Source organism: Anas platyrhynchos, chromosome Z (genome assembly GCF_047663525.1).
Source record: "Anas platyrhynchos isolate ZD024472 breed Pekin duck chromosome Z, IASCAAS_PekinDuck_T2T, whole genome shotgun sequence".
NCBI classification, from domain to species: Eukaryota; Metazoa; Chordata; class Aves; order Anseriformes; family Anatidae; genus Anas; species Anas platyrhynchos.
In genome coordinates, this window is record NC_092621.1 from 44897059 (window position 1) to 44915568 (window position 18510).

At 39.2% G+C, this 18510-nt stretch overlaps 1 protein-coding gene across 11 annotated transcripts in view; it reads left to right on the forward strand.

Annotated features, from left to right (window-relative positions):
- AOPEP (aminopeptidase O (putative)) overlaps nt 1-18510 on the forward strand; it is a 200532-nt gene that overhangs the window by 26172 nt on the left and 155850 nt on the right. For all 11 annotated transcript variants that reach the window (XR_011805683.1, XR_011805684.1, XM_038170281.2 and 8 more), the window contains 2 exons: nt 10004-10157; nt 13180-13428. Coding sequence is in view for 9 of the 11 variants with exons in the window: in XM_038170281.2 (XP_038026209.1) it covers nt 10004-10157; nt 13180-13428 (403 nt within the window). In the remaining 2 variants the exon portion in view is untranslated. The remainder of the gene's footprint in view (nt 1-10003; nt 10158-13179; nt 13429-18510) is intronic.

Below are 18510 nucleotides of genomic sequence, written 5' to 3' on the forward strand. Positions count from 1 at the left end.
AGCATTAAAGCTGTCTCCTTTAGTAGACATGTAACAATAGCAAACTTTTGTACTAAACTTTACTGAAAAACAGCAGATGCACCTACTCTATTTCTGTCCTTTCCCTCTCTCTAGGATAGCATTCCCCAGTGTGTGGAAGACTCTACTTTTGGATCTATGTGGTGCACACAAAGCTCTTTGCTTATCCTGATTATGGTGTTGCAATACAAACAAGATTTATTTATTTATTTATTTATTAAAGGTACTAAACGTTGTGCTCTAGTACCTCTCAAAGACTCAGTAATTGATGACAACCTCATCATCTATCATCTGGGTGTGTATATACAGATAAAAATGGCAAATGCCTGTTAGAGAGCTGTTTGGAATTGTTAAAAGGTACAGAAGAAGTACTGAGGAAAGAAAAGAAAGGACTAATATTCTGAAAAATGATGTAAAAACAAAAACAAAGTTCAAGTGTTAATCTGGCTAAATTCTTATTGAATTCAGGAATCCAGATTCACTAGTTTCTTTAGTAATACTTTTGGAAGTTAAAAAGATAAAAATGGCCTGTGCTGTTAAATGGCCTGTCCCACATATGTTGTCATTATGCAGTTATGTGAGGCATATGAAATCTATCCAACTTACATTTTTTTTTACATTTATAATACACACCTTAAAGCCTTTCAGAGTGCCTTCAATGGAAATTATTTTTCCCTAGATTATTTATGTACAGTATGCTATTTCTGTGCTGCATATTTAAAAAATTACATATAACTGGCAGAACACCAAAATATATTCTTTAAAATGCAGTTTCTTGGAAAGAATAAGCATTTTGGCAAGCAGTTGTGAATGAATTTATTCTGAACAGAGCTAAAAGTTAGCTTAATACTTTTTTCCTTTAAGAAATGTATTTGTAACAAGCATGCAGGCAGACAAGAGAACAAGCAAGGTTTATACCTATATGCATTTAAACAGAGATCTGCATTCTGATTCATGGAGCTACATCTCTTGATGCACGGATGCTTTGATCCCACACTGGGGCTAGATTAGGCTAGACTAATCTCATGGAGTAGTCAGATTCCTCCTTTGCTGTTTGTAGTTTTTGGAAGTAGTGTATCCTAGAATCACAGAATCATTAAGGTTGGAAGAGACCTCCAAGATCATCTGGTCCAACCATTGCCCTACTACCACTATCACCCAGTAAATCATGTCCCTAAGCACCACGTCCAACCTTTCCGTGAACACCCCCAGGGACGGTGACACCGCTGGGCAACTGGGCAACCTGTTCCAATCTGTGACTGCTCTTTCTGAGATGAAATGTCTCCTAATTGCCAACCTAAATCTCCCCTGGTGCAACTTGAGGCAATTCCCTCTGGTCCTATCACTGGTTATCTGTGAGAACAGGCTGACCCCCAGCTCCCCACACCTTCCTTTCAGGTAGCTGTAGAGAGCAATAAGGTCTCCCCTGAGCCTCCTCTTCTCCAGACTAAACAACCCCGGTTCCCTCAGCCACTTCTCACAGGACTTGTGCTTCAGGCCCTTCACCAGCCCTTATCTGGACACGCTCCAGGGCCTCGATGTCCTTCTTGTACTGAGGGACCCAAAGCTGAACACAGCACTCGAGGTATGGCCTCACCAGAACCGAGTATGGGGGGATGATCACCTCCCTGATCTTGCTGGCCACACCACTCCTGATACAAGCCAGGGTGCTGTTGGCCTTCTTGGCCACCTGAACACACTGCCGGCTCATGTCCAGGTGAGCATTGACCAACACCCCCAGATCCCTTTCCTCTGCACAGCTTTCCAGCCACTGTCCCCCAAGCCTGTGGTGTTCCATGGTGTTGTGACCAAAGTGCGGGACCTGGCACTTGGCCATGTCGAACCTCATCCCATTGGCCTCTGTCCATCGATCCAACCTGTCCAGGTTCCTTCTCAGGGCCTCCCTTCCCTCCAGCAGATGGACCCCTTCCCCGAACCTGGTGTACTCCTTGCATATGTCATTTTTGCATTGTCTCCTCTAAAACTACGGTTCATTCTGTCATTTGAAATGAATCGAGGACACAGTTGCTTGAAAGATACTGATATGTTGCTTACTCAAGTAGAAGTGGTAACTATTCAAGTATGATCTAGAAGTGCTTCACAATACTATGCATTCCTTATGGTCTACTTAAGGAAGAATAAAATGTCAGAAAAATACTATTGATAATGTCCAAGGGAAAACGACTTACAGGGGATCACAGAATTACAGTGGAAGGGACCTCTGAAGATCGTCTAGTCTAACCCCCCTGCTGAGCAGGATCACCTAGAGCACATTGTGCAGGATGGCATCCAGGTGGGTTGTGTGTATCTCCAGAGAAGAAGACTCCACAGCTTTTCTGGGTGACCTGTTCAAACGCTCTGTCACCCTCATAGTGAAGTGCCCTCTCGTGTTCAGATGGAACTTCCCATGCTTCAGTTTGTGCCTGTTGCCTTTCATCCTCTTGCTGGGCACAACTGAAATGAGACTGGCTCCATCCTCTTGACATCCCTCTCTCAGATACTTATAGACATTAATGAGATCTTGAGATCTCCCCTTAGTCTTCTCTTTTCCAGGCTAAACAGGCTGTCCTTGTATGACAGCTGCTTCAGTCCTCTAATCATCTTAGTAGCCCTCCTCTGGACTCACTCCAGTAGCTCCATGTCCCTCTTGTACTGGGGAGCCCAGAGCTGGACACACTGGTACAGGTGTGGCCTCGCCAGAGCTGAGCAGAGGGGGAGAATCACCTCCCTTGACCTGCTGGCAACACTCTTCCGAATGCAGCCCAGGATACTGTTGGCCTTCTTGGCCACAAGGGCAATATATTTATATATATTTATATATATATATATGTAGTGTATGTGTCATATAAACCATTTAGCTGTTGTATTTACTTTTCAATGCTTCTCAGTGTAACTTTTGTTCTATTACTGTAACACATACACTGTGCAAATATATTTAGTCAGAAGCACCTTAATGTTGATTTTGATTCATATTCGGGGGTAGATATTCAACCATTAATTATGAAATCCAGTGGCTTGCTCTCTGTGTGATTACCTTCATCTATTCCTCGAGTTTCTGTCTTGTGCAGACTTCAATGCCAGCTAGAAGATGTGTTCAGTTATTAGAAATACAGTGATAGAGAAGCCATCACCTGCAACATAGCTAGCAGCAACAGCTTTTATTTAGGCTCTTCTCAGTTTTCCCAAGGCAAAGAGTAAGAGTCTGGTACTCATGTTGATTGATCTCCAATGTATATCAGGAATTATAGCATGTGAGTTGACAGCTTGTCACATGCTTCACTGGAGCACCACGCTCATGAAGAAAGGCTGAGAGAGCTGGGGATGTTCAGACTTCAGAAGAGAAGGCTCCGGGGTGACCTCATTGTGACCTTTCATTACTTAAAGGGGACTTACAAAAAAGATAGAGAGCAACTCTTTGCTCGATGAGATAATGACAGGACAAGGGGGAATGGTTTAAAACTGAAAGAGGGGAGATTTAGATTAGAAGGAACTAATTCACTCAGAGGGTGGTGAGGCACTGACACAGGTTGTGCAGAGAGGTTGTGGATGCCCCGTCCTTGGCGGTGTTCAAGATCAGGTTGGAAGAGGCCCTGAGCAATCTGATCTAGTGGGTGGCATCCCTGCCTCTGGCAGAGGGGTTGGAACTTGATGATCTTTGAGGTCCCTTCCAACCCAAGCCATTTTATGATTCCTTATGCTACTCATCCCTCTGTGTCAGTGGTGAAGTAATGCTCCAGCATGAACGTGAGAGTGCTGTATGAGAAGTTCTGGTTTTCAGATGAGATCAAAGATTTCTACAAGTTACAAGGGAAGCTGGAGGGTTCTTCACCCTCATGCCTCAGCCAGTTAGTAGTTTTGGGATAACTGCTTACGAAACTGCATTTTTACATACTAGTGCTTGTTGCAGGAAGCACTGCCGAAAGCACGACAGACACCAGTAGAGTCAGATCATTCCCCCTTTTATTGCCCGAATAGTCTAACTTTTATAGTGAACTTAACAGGGACGGACAGTGTTTCACACAAGATTATTGGTCAAAAGCACTCAGATAAACAACTACAAGAAAACAACCCCACCTGCAAGAAAACAATCCCCTTGTGATTAGCAGTCACATAGACCTTGTCCTTGAAGCCAGCTACTGGTAACAATATTTTTCTATATTCCTCAATTGGGCGATGTGGGAACACTGTCATGGGAACTTCTCATAGTTGCCCGTAGCTTGGTTTGCTCAGCTACAGCAAGCCATGGGATTTTTGCTGTTTCAAAAAATCCCTCAACAAGTGCTAGCTCTTACTTTGTATATCAAATTCTGGGAGAGTGAGGTAGCTTTCTTTTTGCCTAGAGGTAGCTGAGTTGTGTTTTTTTTTTTAGTAAATCATGCAATTTGTTTTTACTTATTAGTATATTTTCCCCTAAAATAGTTTGCACCAACATAAACACCACAAAATACAGACAATTTAAATGATCCATCAGGCATTAACCAATACTGACTCTCAGATGTTTCTTCAGCTACGATGGACTTTGCAGGACTTGAACAATTTTCATGACTTGAAAGATAATGCATTAAAAATTCTAGTAAGTAATTACATGATCCATTATTATTTCAAATACAGAAAATAAGTGGCCTTTAAGTTGTTCTTTTGAACAGTTATAAATAACTTATGGTTTCTTTCTCTTGTTAAATGTAGTCCTAAGTTTTGACTGTGATGTTTTCCAGTTTTACCTCCTTGAATAGGTGATTGTTGCTGAATGGTTTGCGTAATTGTGATACAATAGATTTGCTATGCAAAACTGGAAAAAAATCATTTTTGGAAAATGAAATATTACACCAAAAGTAACTATGTATAGGAATATAATTACTTTTAAATTAAGTTTGATTTTAAGGAGAGGAAATAAGCATTACAAATAAAAGGATTCGGGTGCTCTTCCTTTATTTTTCCCATTGACTAACCCTTGCCTAATCTCTTGTTCCCAGGGTGCCCTTGCTTAGTCTGAAAATGTGTTTGTTTTTTTTTGGTGGTACAAAATGCTATTATTTCTAGTAGAGAAAGGGTAGCCATCTTATTTTGATCTGCACTACTTTCTCATACCCTAGAGGTGGTGCTGTCTACAAGGAAGCCACTGGAAATTAGAGGGCAGGCATGAGAAATCGGAAAAGGAGCAGAGTGGAGCTTGTGATCCCGAGGCATAGTGGGGATATAGATAAAGGAAAACAAAACAAAACCACTGGTCTGAAGGAAGTTAACTAAAGGAATTAAAGTTATGGAAGAAAATGGGAAGTTGGGAGATAGCCATACCAGAGAGAGAAGACAGAAGATAAATGGGACTCTTATTTGAAACAGTACTTCATGGTAGCTTATGTAGAGAAGTGTTGCCTATATAAAGACCATTTAAGTCACTCATCAGTTAACACATTTTAGAGAGAGCTCCCTTGCATGGCTGCATCAGGACCTCTCAACCAAACAAAAGCGCAAAATGGAAATGGATAGACAGGGGAAGCAGTGACCTACATACGGGGAATATTATAGGGATCCAGCCTGGTAGTGTAGGGATCTCAGGAGAGATGAGGCATAGCTGGAGTGAAGCCTGACTAGGGATGTGAAGAATAGCACAAAGACTTTCCACAGGTACACAAGACAGCAAAGGAAAACAAAAGAAATCATAACCCCTATGATAAGTGTGACAAGGAACCTCGTTACAGCTGACGTGGAGAAGGCTGATGTACTCAGCAACTTTTTTGCCTCAGTCTTCACCAGCAATTGCTCTTACTATGCTTCCCAAGTCTCAAGGCAGGGACCAAGAGAATGAAGTCCCATCCACCATCGAAGATCAGTCCATGAGACCCAATTGGATGTGTCTTAGGGTCCTGAAGGAACTGGCAGGTGAAGTTGCAAAGCCACTATCCATCAAGTTTGAAAAGTCATGGTAGTCAGGTGAGGTTCACAGTGATTCAAAAAGGGGAAATGTAACACCCATTCTTAAAAAGAGTAAAAATGAAGACCTGGGAAGCTACAGACCAGCCAGTCTCACTTTTGTGCTCAGTAAGATCATGGGGCAGATCCTTTGGGAAACCATATTAAGATGTGTGGAAGACAGGGAGGTGCTTGGTGACAGCCAACATGGCTTCAGAAAGTGCAAATCATGCCTGGCTATCTTGGTGGCCTTCTACAACAGAGTGACAGCATTGGTGGAAAACGAAAGAGCAAATGATGTCGTGTGTTGACCTGTGCAAAGCCTTTGATGTGGTCCCACACAAGATACTTGTCTCTTAATTGGGGATACATGGATTTGATGCATGGACTGTTTGGTGGATAAGGAATTGGCTGGATGGTTGCATCCAAGGAGTGGTGGTCAATGTCACAGTTGCTAGGTGGCGATCTGCGACAAGTGGTGCCTCTCAGCAGTCCCTGCTGGGACTGGTACTTTTTAATATCTACTTTGGTGAAATGGACAGTGGAACTGAGTGCACCCTCAGCACGTTTGTGGATGACACCAAGTGATGCTAAGTGGTGCAGTTGAACAGAGGGAGGGAGTGCTATCTAGACAGACCTTTGCAGGCTTGAAAGATGGGCCCACATGAACCTAATGAGATTCAACAAGCCCAAGGTACTTCACCTGGGTCAGGGCAATCCCAGACATGAGGACAGACCACAGAAGAACTCATTGAAATCAGCCCTGTGGAAAAGGACTTGGGTCTGGAAAGGACTTCTGGTGGATAAAAAAAATCAACGTGAGCTGGCAATGTGCATTTGCAGCCCAAAAAGACAACCGTATCCTGGGCTGCATCAAAAGAATCATGGCAAGCAGTGCCAGGGAGCTAATTCTGCCCTTGTTGCACTCTTGTGAGACCTCACCTGGAGTACTTCATTCAGCTCTGTGGACCCCAGCACAAGAGAGTCATGAACCTGTTAGAGCAAGTGCATAGGAGGGCCGTGAAGATGTTCAAAAGGCTAGAGCACCTCTTCTGTAAAAACAGGCTGAGAGAGTTGGCATTGTTTAACCTAGAAAAGAGAAGGCTCCAGGGAGACCTGCTGCTGTCTTCCAGTACTTAAAGGGGGTCTACAAAAAGGATGGAGAGAGACACCTCGTCAGGGAGTGTAGTGGTATGACAATACCACTAAAATAAAATAAGGTAGATTTATATTGGAAATAAGGAAGAAAATCTTTACCATGAGGGTGGTGAGGCACTGGAACAGGTTGCCCAGAGGAGCTGTATATACCCCATCCCTCGAAGTGTTTCAGGCCAGGCTGGATGGGGCTTTGAGCAACCTGGTCTAGTGGGAGGTGTCGCTGCCAATGGCAGGGGGGTTGGAACTGGGTGATCTTTAAGGTTTCTTCCAACCTAAACCATTTTGTGATTCAATGATCATGACAGTGCTCATGATTCAGTTGTTCAAGAGAAAACTGCTGTGGGATAAATATACAGTTATCATATACAGTTCTAGAGTATGGATGGAGAGGGCATCTAAAATCCCTGCAAGAAATAGAATGAGCCCAAGCTGCATGTATAAAGACAATATAAATCTTGGATCTTGTTCTAGGAACATCCAGAGTTTGCATGGTCTCTAAAATGCCTGTAAAATATACAGGACTTGGAAAACAGAGGAGGAGCTGTATGTCAGTTTCTTGTCTCTTCTTCAGGAAACCCAAGTTTACATAAATCTGGAGACACATATCAAGAAAACTGATTTTCTGTTTTCTTTGGTACCTTCTTCCTTTTTCAAGGTTTGCTCTGGCTCTGAAAAGCATATGTTTGTTGCCAGCTCGTATTAACTTGTGAGTGCAGTACATGTTGTTCTTCTCTCTGGACTGCTAAACTGACTCCCCATTCATTTCAACATTCTGTTCAAATGAAATTAAAAAAAAAAAAAAAAAGAACAGCAAAACCCCCAAAACCTCTATGGTCTTGCTTGCTCCAGCCTGCCTTGCTAAACATGTTTCTCACTGTAACCCTCTCCACTGCCTCTGTTTGCATGGCCCAGACCTCTTTCCTTTCAGACAATCTTCTCACTGCTGTGGGAGCCTTCTCCTTTGTACCTTCTCTGCCATCGTGAACAGTTTTTCTGTGACTGCCTTTTGACTTTCATTCTTACTTCAGAACACAGCTGAAAATGCATTAGTTTTTCCTCAAATTCTCTTCCTTTGCTGTTTGAAGGCTTTACGGTTAACATAACTGCATAGAACATTTTGTAACACATCTTACATAACAGATACTACACCAAGTGAAGTTTTTTAGGCTACCTCTCAGTCTTTTGTTGCGCCCATTGAAGTGAAAGGAAAAGCTGCTATTGGCTTCAGTGTGAGCAGGCGTGGGCTTTTAGCACAGTTTATATCAGTGAAGCTCTACATTGCACTACTACATGACAGTCTACTATTTCAAAAAGATAAATTGCTGCTCTCCTGGGTGGCATCTTTCTCTCGAAGTGGGATTTGCTTTCCTTGGCTCTTTGCTAGCTTTGGTAAGTTAAAAAAAAAATAAAAATAAATAAATTGGCAAAACAGTTGTCCTCTTTGTTTCAAATGTGTTTGGAGCAAGTAAGTTCCCTCTACTCCCATGCTGTTGGAAGGTTAGGAGAATTACAGGAATAATATATGTTCAGCTGACAATACAGATCAAAGCTTTCTGATGGTAATGGTAAATGTTGCCAGAAGCAGAATGGACTGAGGGAGTGTAGGTGGTTGCTAGGGCATGTAAGAGGCAGAGGCTTTATCTTCCTCTTAGATTGCTTTATACAATATTGTTTTCTTATACAAAATAGTAGGTGGCAAAATTTACTGAGGGTATGCAAAAAGGTTTTTTTACTTGTCATTTCTTTGAACAGCTTGATGTTCTGTGCATTAGGAGACCCACAGGTAATTTAGCTGTGCTGTTGTTTCTTTTCTCTATGCCTTGTGGCAGCCAGAGGATTTTTTTTTTCTTTTCTTTTCTTTTCATTTTGATAGTGTTCCGTAGCCCTGGTTAGAATACCATTGCAAGTATTAATGTTCTCTTAAAACAACTGAAGTTTGTATGTTTTCACAGTTTCCATGGCTACACTTATTTGTGCATGATTCTGTAGTTTGTAACTCATTTAAGGCTCGTTCCAAGAGCAATTAAGTTATTAATATGGTGTAGTAACTGTATTTGGGTCCATAAGGGAGTACTTGAATTTCACCCTTAAGCTGTATTCATTTTTAGAGGGACAAATGGAAAACCTAAGCAACATTTAAATTAATGAAAGGTATGCTGTCCTAAAATATCCTCTAGTTTGTCCACACATGTTCACAGATACAGTCAGCCTATAGTGTACTCTCTGTCTTCCAGCACTGTGTTCCCATACTGATAAGACTCATCTTTTTAGCTTCTAATAGACTCTCTAATCTTGTTATAGCAGCTCCTGGATTATCATGACCAAATCATTGACTTTGGCAATATCCCATCTGATTCTGAGCTTTGATTTCTGACTGCCTGTTTGGCACATCATGTATCTCAGATTGCCAGGTCTGATTCACAAGCACTAGTGTTGTTTGTTAAATCTTTCCTGTCAGTTTGGTACTGTCCAGAACACAAAGAAAAGTGTTTGTTCTGTGCAAGGTCATACAGATAAGACAAAATCATGAGGTGGTGATCCAGGGTCAAAAGAATTAAATGTTAATCTTTTTGTGTCTGAAGATTCTATTAGATTTTGTATCTGGTGCACTTCTTGGTCAGTAAGAGTACAGTCATGTTAAGTTGCATTAATAACATCTCAGCAATGATTGTTTTTTCTTATAGATAGAAAAATCAGCAGACAGAGGAATGTGGGTGTAAGCGAACAATACTGAATCTGTGGTGGTTACATATGACTGCTTTTACTTGTCCCAGTGGAATTATTTTCCCTTCTTCAACATAAATAACCATGATGTATGGCAAGAGGTTTGGTCCACAATCTCAAGTACATAAAAATATCAAGTACTGTCTGTGTGCTGTGACTGATGAGTCTGTACAAATGTTCTTTTTACTCACAGGTATCATGAGCTGGTACTACTATGTGACAATGCCAATGCCAGCATCCACCTTCACTATCGCTGTGGGATGCTGGCAAGAAGTTAAACAGTCCTTCACACCTGCTGTCCAGACAAACAATGAGTTTTCTTTGCCATGTTCACAAGCTGATTTCAGGTTGGTGTTTAGATTATTGTTGAAAAATGGTATATATGCATAGCATTTTCATTTACTCTGTGGAATGGAGCCGTTTCAGTACAGGAATCAAAATAGAACTTTTTAAATGTGAACCAAAAAATCTTTACATGGAAATAATTCCAAAGGCTTTATTTCACAGGTAACAATGTGGTTCTTTTTATGTGAAAACAGGCTGCTTAGTGAGTGATAGGTCTAATCCTAATGTCTTCTGGATTTGCATCCTACATCCTGTCGTGCTTAATGCCCTGCTGTAACAGTACCAGATTCTCCATCTTTTATTACAATGCCTGTCTGCAATATCTGTGATGCTACTAGGCTTGGGCTATTCTGGATGCGTAATACGCTCTAGTACCATCGTGCCTACTCACTCCAAGTCCCCTACTTTTCCCTTCCAGTCCAGTCCCATCCCAAAGTTAGAGCTGGCCTTTGCAGTGTTTTGCCTAGGGTGGTGTGTAGTATTGCGGTGGTCCTGTGAAAGAAAGATGGATTCTTCATTCTATTCAATAAAAGAAATAGCTTGTTGTCCAGTATGTGCAGTGGCTTCTTAGCTATTTTTCACCAAATGTGTAGAAAAGTAATTATTATGAATGTATCTATCCCTCTTTCCAATCCAGTCAAAACTGATCATAGTGTTTAAATTATTACGGGGTTGTGAATGAACATCACAATAGTACATAGGCTTGCAAATGAGAAATGAAGTTAAAAATTAATGTTGTGGAGCAATATAGCTTGTTTCCACATGTGTTCACCTTAGTTAACAGCAGTCTCAGACATGGCACTTGATTTTCTCACATATTACTGTCAGCTTTTCAGATTCCTTAAATGTTTTTTCTATTTTGCAATTAGAAGCTTAGCCTAAAAAAATGTTGTTAGGTAACTGTTTTGAGGCTAATACTGTGTTAACATTAAGACTGTGGAAGTCCTTACCATTTTGACAGAGTTAGTGAGACTTTGGAAAATGAGGACATAATTACTGGAATTTAAAATTAAAGGATTCTGTGTTTTGCAGCTTGACTATTTTTTTTCAAATGCTAATAAATCTTGAGAATAGGAACTTTCATGTTTTGCCCAAGATCAGTAAGACATGCCTAGTCAAGCTTCAAAATAGTTTGTAGGTTTGATAATCTTTTAGAAATTGTTTTATGTTTATTCATCTATATGTTTATATGTTTCTAATATGACTACCTAAACAGGAATAATCAGTAATTGTTAAGTACAGCCTGTTCAGGAATAGGTATTTTTTATTGATTTAATGCAAAAGATTATTCTGACAAGTGTCGTGATAGAGTAAATGAGTAAATGAGCTTTTTTTTTTTTTTGTAAAAAATCTGGAAACTGGGAAATGTATTTGTAACTTTTTCTAGCAAAAGTTACTGCAAGTTTTAATCAGTATGATGGTCGTTATTATTATCCCTTTTGGGTGAGTTAATTGACAGAGATGAGGTGATGTATCTACAATAGATAAAGTAGTGACAGTGAAATAAATACAACTAATGTCTTGAAAGAAAAACTGACAAAAAATAATGTTTATTTGGGAGTTAGCAAAACAAATACTTATTATTTATTTAGTTATTAAGACTATGTAACCAAGCCATTAGCGGAGCTTTCTGGAAAAGATGAGAAGTGGATATAGACAAGCACATATTAAGGTAGTGTCTCACAGAAGGTAATGGGGATAGACTCTTGTATGGCAGGAAGACGAGGGATTTCTGGAGGTGTTTAAAGGTGTAATGTAATTTATATCCATGTGCCAGTGAGTTTGACATAAGGAGACTGTGTCAAAATATTAAGTGGAGCTAGAATGTAAAATAAGTTTTCTATCTTCTTAAGGACTCCATGGCAACTTCCACAAGAGATAGGGTGCTAGTTTTCAGGTTCCTGCCTAGTCTCAACTCTGACAATTAAATACAAAGTTACATTCTTTTAGGGAAAAAAATATTCTGCTTTAAACTACCCTTTGGAAAAAAATGTATAATGATGGATGTAGTTTCTCTGCTAATATATGTAATCAATGTCTACATCTTTCACTAAAAAAAAAAAAAAAGTTATATAAGGTGTTAAAAGTTTTGGCACTTCTGTAAAATGTAGTTCTTTCCTACATGTTTTCATTTGTTTTTGTGTGTCAGCACTCACCTGGAGCATGATCTTACAAATATAAATGCTTTTGGTGATACTTGGTGCAGTAACAGTAAATGCTTTGCCTGTCAAGGCATAATAGAACCAGCTTCTTTAAGATGAAATCTGAAACCAAGGAGAGGTTCTGTGCTGCACAGAAGACTACCTAGGAGGTGAAAACATGAAGCTGATTTCTGCTTAGATACAAGTCTATTTGGGCAGATGAATTATTGTAAAGGTATATGACTCAGTGTTTAGGAAGGATCAAGTTTACTCATCTTTCCAGCTACAGTTTTGAATATTCTGTAAGGATAATGTAAAATAATCTAGATCCTAATGTGATAGCTTGAAATGTCTATGATGATAAGACTGAATTGGTATCTAATGTATTACCTGAGAAAAAAAAATACTGTAAAAACTCCTAGAAAATTTTTTACTGACAACAACAACAGAAAAACTTTAAATTTCATTCTATTGCACCTGATATGTTTATGGGGTAAATAAAAATGTTATGATTTAAACAGGAATTCTCTGAACAAATATTGTTGTATTATTACTTAGTTTATCTACATTTTCAGCACTTGTTCAATTGGTTCACATCTATTATAAAAAGAAGGTTTGACTACTCTCATCTTTTTTAGTTATGAGTAACTATATCAGTTTCAGTAAGGTATGTAGTAAAGATTCTGACCTATGTTTTCACAGTGCTTTGCATGAATGAATGGTATGAGAAGATAAATGAGATGGTTTTATGTGAACTAACTCTGTGATTCTGGTGACTAGAAAATATCATTCCAGTGCTTAGGAAATATCCTTGAGTTAATATACTCTGTTGTGCATGTTTCTGATATCGTATTAATCCATTTTTTGTTCTTGTTATTATCAGATGGCATGAAGAAAGCTGTGGACATGTGGAATATCCCTGCCGTTTCCAAAGTCCTGCTGCCAGGTTGCAGAGAGTCATTCCTTACAGAGTCTTTGCTCCCTGGTGCCTTATGAAATGCTGTGAAGAACATCTACTTCAGCTCATTCCTCAGTGCCTTTCAGCTGCTTACACAACACTGGGCACCCATCCCTTTTCCAGGCTTGATGTTTTGATAGTTCCTTCCAACTTTTCCAGCCTGGGAATGGCTAGGTAAATAAAATTCTTGGTATCTCACCTTCTATATTTATTTAGACTCCTTTTTATCATCTAATTAACAGTGTCAAATTTCTATCAATATGAAGTTGCTGTGTTATTTTTGTTAAATCAGTTTTAAAACTCTAGTTGCCTAGTAGGGTTTTCTTAGTTTTCTTTACTTACATCCTTTGTGCTATGAACTTTAGTTTTCATCAGGCTCAGGAAGAAAAATATAAGCTTATTAGATATGTCTCTGAATTTCCTCATTTGCAAAACTGAAGTTCTTTTATTATATCTATTCATCTCAGTACTTGATACTGCTATCATTTTGTTATGTTTTCTTTTGTCAATGACTTCACCATTATGTCTTGACAAAACAGAAGCATATTAAAATTCAGATGCAGAGTTTATTGATAAGCTGTTTGTGATTTATGATTTTATAGTCAAACACTGGTCTTTGGAAGCTGAGGAAGGCAAAACTTAAGGATTATATTATCAAATTTTCATGGAATTGTGGAGAATAAAAAGCTTAATTAAATATTTTTCATTTTCCAGTTGTGCAGTGACAATAAAATTTTAGTTCTACTAGTTGTACTAGTATGGCAGTGTCTAACAATTAAAATTCCCCATTTTTTTTTGTCTGTTATAAGAAATATGCAAGTTGGTAATCAGATACAGTATTTATTCATAGCAGAGAATGAAACACTATTTTGATTCACAGTTTGCCTAGTGCCAACACTAGAATTGATGCTTTTAGGCATATATATTACGGAAAAAACATCTAAAGGAGGAATTAAAGGCAATGTTATTTTGAAAGGGGAGGACTGAAGGGAAAGCTGTATTCACAGACTATTAGTTTTGTATGGAACTATTAGAGCAGTTGTCAACTGCCAGCCTAAGTGCTTAGATGAACCAGAAGTTCAAACTGCTAAGCTTACTGCGTTAGATTTTGTTTTACAAACTGTATAATTAAGCAAGTAATGAAACTTTTTGTTTCATGCTACGTTTTGATTTGTATTTCTGTAGATTTCTTTCTCCAGATTTCCTCTTGCAATCTTACTTAAGGAAAAAAGTAGAAAATACTGCTGGCATGCAATAATAATATTGTATAGATTTAGATTTAGATTTAGATTTACTTTTAAAAAGATCTGCAATGTTTAAGACTTCGGCATTCAGTGACACTCTCCTTTGTCAGATAAGCCTCATTGCTTTATAAATAACTTATGAGTTATTTATACTCATAAACTGAGTTTGCAATGATAGTTCTTTGCTCAATTAACCCATAAATGAAAGTGTCAAGAGACCTGGTTGCTTTGGATGCCTACTACAGATTATATTTTCTGATGCTTTGCATGGAGGTTTGATTTGTAGGTAAGCATGATGTTGAGTAACATGTTCTTGAAGCCGTATGAAATGGGGAGAGCAGCTTACTGATTTCTTATTTCAAAGGCATGATGCTTACAGGTTGACATGGGTCTTTATGGACCCATCACTGTAAATGAGTAAGAAGATAGCCATTTTATTTAGGTGTATGACAGGAGTAGTGATCAGTGGAACCAGGAAGAGCAAGATGTACACACGATACAAAAGGAAGGAGCAAGGGACAAGAGCTGTGTAGGCCAAAATGACAGCACACAGTAGATGAAATCTTCAAGATTCATTTGCTGGTATGCTATGTCTATTTAGGAAGATGTCAGTGCTTCCCCAGCATGTACCTTTCCCAGAATCTGTAGGGAATGCCTGCAGGGTGTTCTGTTGCAAAACCATCTGTGGTTATCCAGATTGCGTATTCTGAATATTGTAATAGTGCTTTCTTTGTGAAGGAGATGAGAAAACCTATAAGCATTATTACAGTATTTCCTTATGCCTCTTCTAACGACTGTCTGTTCCAAGTGATCCATATCATTGAATATAAGTGAAGGATGAAAGAAAGGACATGCATACTTCCTGATGCTTTTCTTTCAACAGTTCATCAAGCCAAGCACATTCAAATTTTAAAAAATGGAAATAAAGGAATAATTTAAGCTGTTTAAATGTCAAGCTGTTTGGACAGCAAAGGGAATTATTAAGTGACTCATAATAGCTCGTTTGTTCTTGTTTCATGTGATTTTTTTTTCCAAACAGAGGTTCTGTGCATATAGCAAGCTAACGTAAATGGTTAATTCCTGCCCATGCAATGATAATTACCCAAATGACTTCAGTTAAGACTAAGCTATGTGCAAAACTGTGCCCAAAGCCACGTTAAAAAAAAAAAAAAAAAAAAGAAAGAAAGAAAAAAAAAAAAAGTGTGCTATTATCTTGGGTTAAAAAGGGTGCTGTACTATTTACTTTTTTATCTTCTAGTCTATCTGTAGCAGTATAAACATAACAGCATGCCAGCACAAAGGGATTGTTGTTTTGAGAATTCTAATTGTACTCCTGTCTGCCAGGGAAGGAAGCAGTCATAAATTTTAGTCATTATCTTAAGTTTCAGGGCTTTACAGTGTTTGGCACTTTTCTTTCTCTGTTCCTCATTAGCTGATACTTACTGTGTTTTTTATATCCCAAAATGCTTCCCTTTTCTTAAGGGGGTTGTTTTCCCCAGCATGTTAGAGTGGTATGAAATGATGATAGTGCATGCATAGAGTGACCTAATTAGGCGTCTTAAGATGTCAGTTGCAGCAGCCACTACTGTGGGGCGGCTACGTTTCTCTTGAAGTCTGACTTTATGGGAAAAACTCTACTTGAAAGCATGTTCATTTTACTTACACTTTCTGTACATCCCTTCCTGTCTTTTTTAATTTGCTATGGATTTCTTTATGGAAACAGAATCTTGATTGCATATAATAATTGCAGTCATCATCTCTTGCTTCCTGCAGATCTTTGAAGTTGGAAAATTTAATTTTGCATTCTTTTTGGTTTTCACGCTATTTTAGTTCAAGTGACTTCAGTATAGCTTCTCCCAGATTTATATTAGTAAAAGAAGAATGTGGCCCACGACTTTGTTGGTGATGTTATGTTAAACCATACAATTAAAAAAAAAAACAAAAACCAACAAATTAATAAAGCATTGTGGAGCAAATTTACATAGCTGAAAAGCTGGAGATTCAGTGCTTTCTGTAGAACTTCCAGTTACATGAATACTTAACGGCACCTTTCATCTGATTTAAAGTTCTCTCACCAGCAGAAGGGAGAAAATTGGGGGAAGAAGAGTGATGAAAAAAAGGAGACTGCAAAGACTCTAGAGCCAGGGAAGCGCCATTACACCATAAGATGGCTGTCATTTTTATGCTTTGAGAGCTAACAGGTTATAAGAAGGAGATTAGAGGTAGCTCCATGGTTTTCACAGAATCACAGAATTTCTAGGTTGGAAGAGACCTCAAGATCATCGAGTCCAACCTCTAACCTAACACTAACAGTCCCCACTAAACCATATCCCTAAGCTCTACATCTAAATGTCTTTTGAAGACTTCCAGGGATGGTGACTCCACCACCTCCCTGGGCAGCCTGTTCCAATGCCTCACAACCCTTGTTGCTGTTGATGACACTGAGGGATTGAATGTAGACTCCACTGGCATTTAAATACCTAGATAATTCCACAGTTGCCAGTAGAACTGCATAATCACTGAATGCTTTGGGTTGGAAGGGACCTTAAAGACCACCCCCTTGCCATAGGCAGGGCCACCTCCCACCAGACCAGGCTGCCCAAAGCCCCATCCAGCCTGGCCTTGAGCACCTCCAAGGATGGGGCATCCACAGCTTCTCTGGGCAGCCTGTGCCAGGGCCTCACCACCCTCTGAGTGAAAAATTTCTTACGGATCATAGAATCACAGTAGAGTGGGCCATGAGTAGAGTTACTCATGTGAACAAAACTGGTGGAAAAACTTCAAATAAAAAATAGGTGGTGTGTGTTCCTTGGGCATACACTGTCTTCAGATCAGTTCATTCCCAGTCCAGTTTTGTTGATCCCATTTTCAAAATCTCTTCCCACTGATCTCCAGCTCTCTAATCTCCTTTCCTTTTGGCAAAACCTACAGAAAATCTGAATTCTGTGTTCTTTTTCATTCCATCTGGGAAGAAAGAGTTCTTTCAAATATAGACCCTGGCTTTATGTGCCATCTGAGCTTGTGCTTGAGACTTTGACTGTCTTGCATAAGCCCTCTTTTTCCATGGAAGTCTTTATTGCTTCCTTGCCCATAGAGGGCCTTTCACAGTCACACTGATCTTTTGCATTTTTAGGGCCTTCCATACTGCTTACCAGCCTTCTACTTTTTCATGGCAAATGCACTGATACTTATTTTATTCCCTTGGAGGCTGTAAGCCTTTGTTTATGTTGAGTCGAAGGACTTTTTTTGAAACAGTGGTCTTCAGATTTGTTGTGTGTTTGTTTCCAGCACATGTAGTTGGAGTAACATAAGATTAGTACTTGTTCTGTTCGGATTTGAAAACTGGAACTTTAAATGTACTGGTGCTAGTGCAACTAAAGATCTGTACGTGAAGCTCCATGTATCAGTTATGTGACTAGTCACATCACACGTCGCCAGGAGCTATGAGAGTACGATGAAAAGAGTGCTCTTTGGTATGTACCCTGCTCTTATGTTTTTCGATAAGCGTTTAATAACTTAGTTTTACAGCAGTAGTAGCTGCTGAAAGTAGAATAATGGGGTGTATTGACCTTTGAGCTTAGCTGTTTGGTTGTTCGTACAGCAATTTTGCTCAGCAGAGCTAGCAAATAACTAAAACCAAAGAACCTATAAATAAGATACTGATGTTTTCAAAGGAGAATCCTGATAGGATATTTGAATCCTATTTCTAAAATAAGTGACGTTATTTTCAAATATATTTGGCACCCTTGAAACCCAAGTGGCGTTTGATGACTGAAATGTAGAGGGTCCTTAGAATCATTGAATAATTGTACAACACATCAACTTATATTGCTGGCTAACAGAGGAGTTAGCAACCCAGCTTTGTCTCTATTCTTCCGTCATGCAAATGGTCCTAGATGGTATATCAAGTAGAAGGAATATCCCTTTTTTCTAAAAAACATATTTCAGCAGTACTCTTGAGTCTTTCCAGGCCATTTCACTAAGGTTGTTAACTTTTTGAATTGAAAAGGAA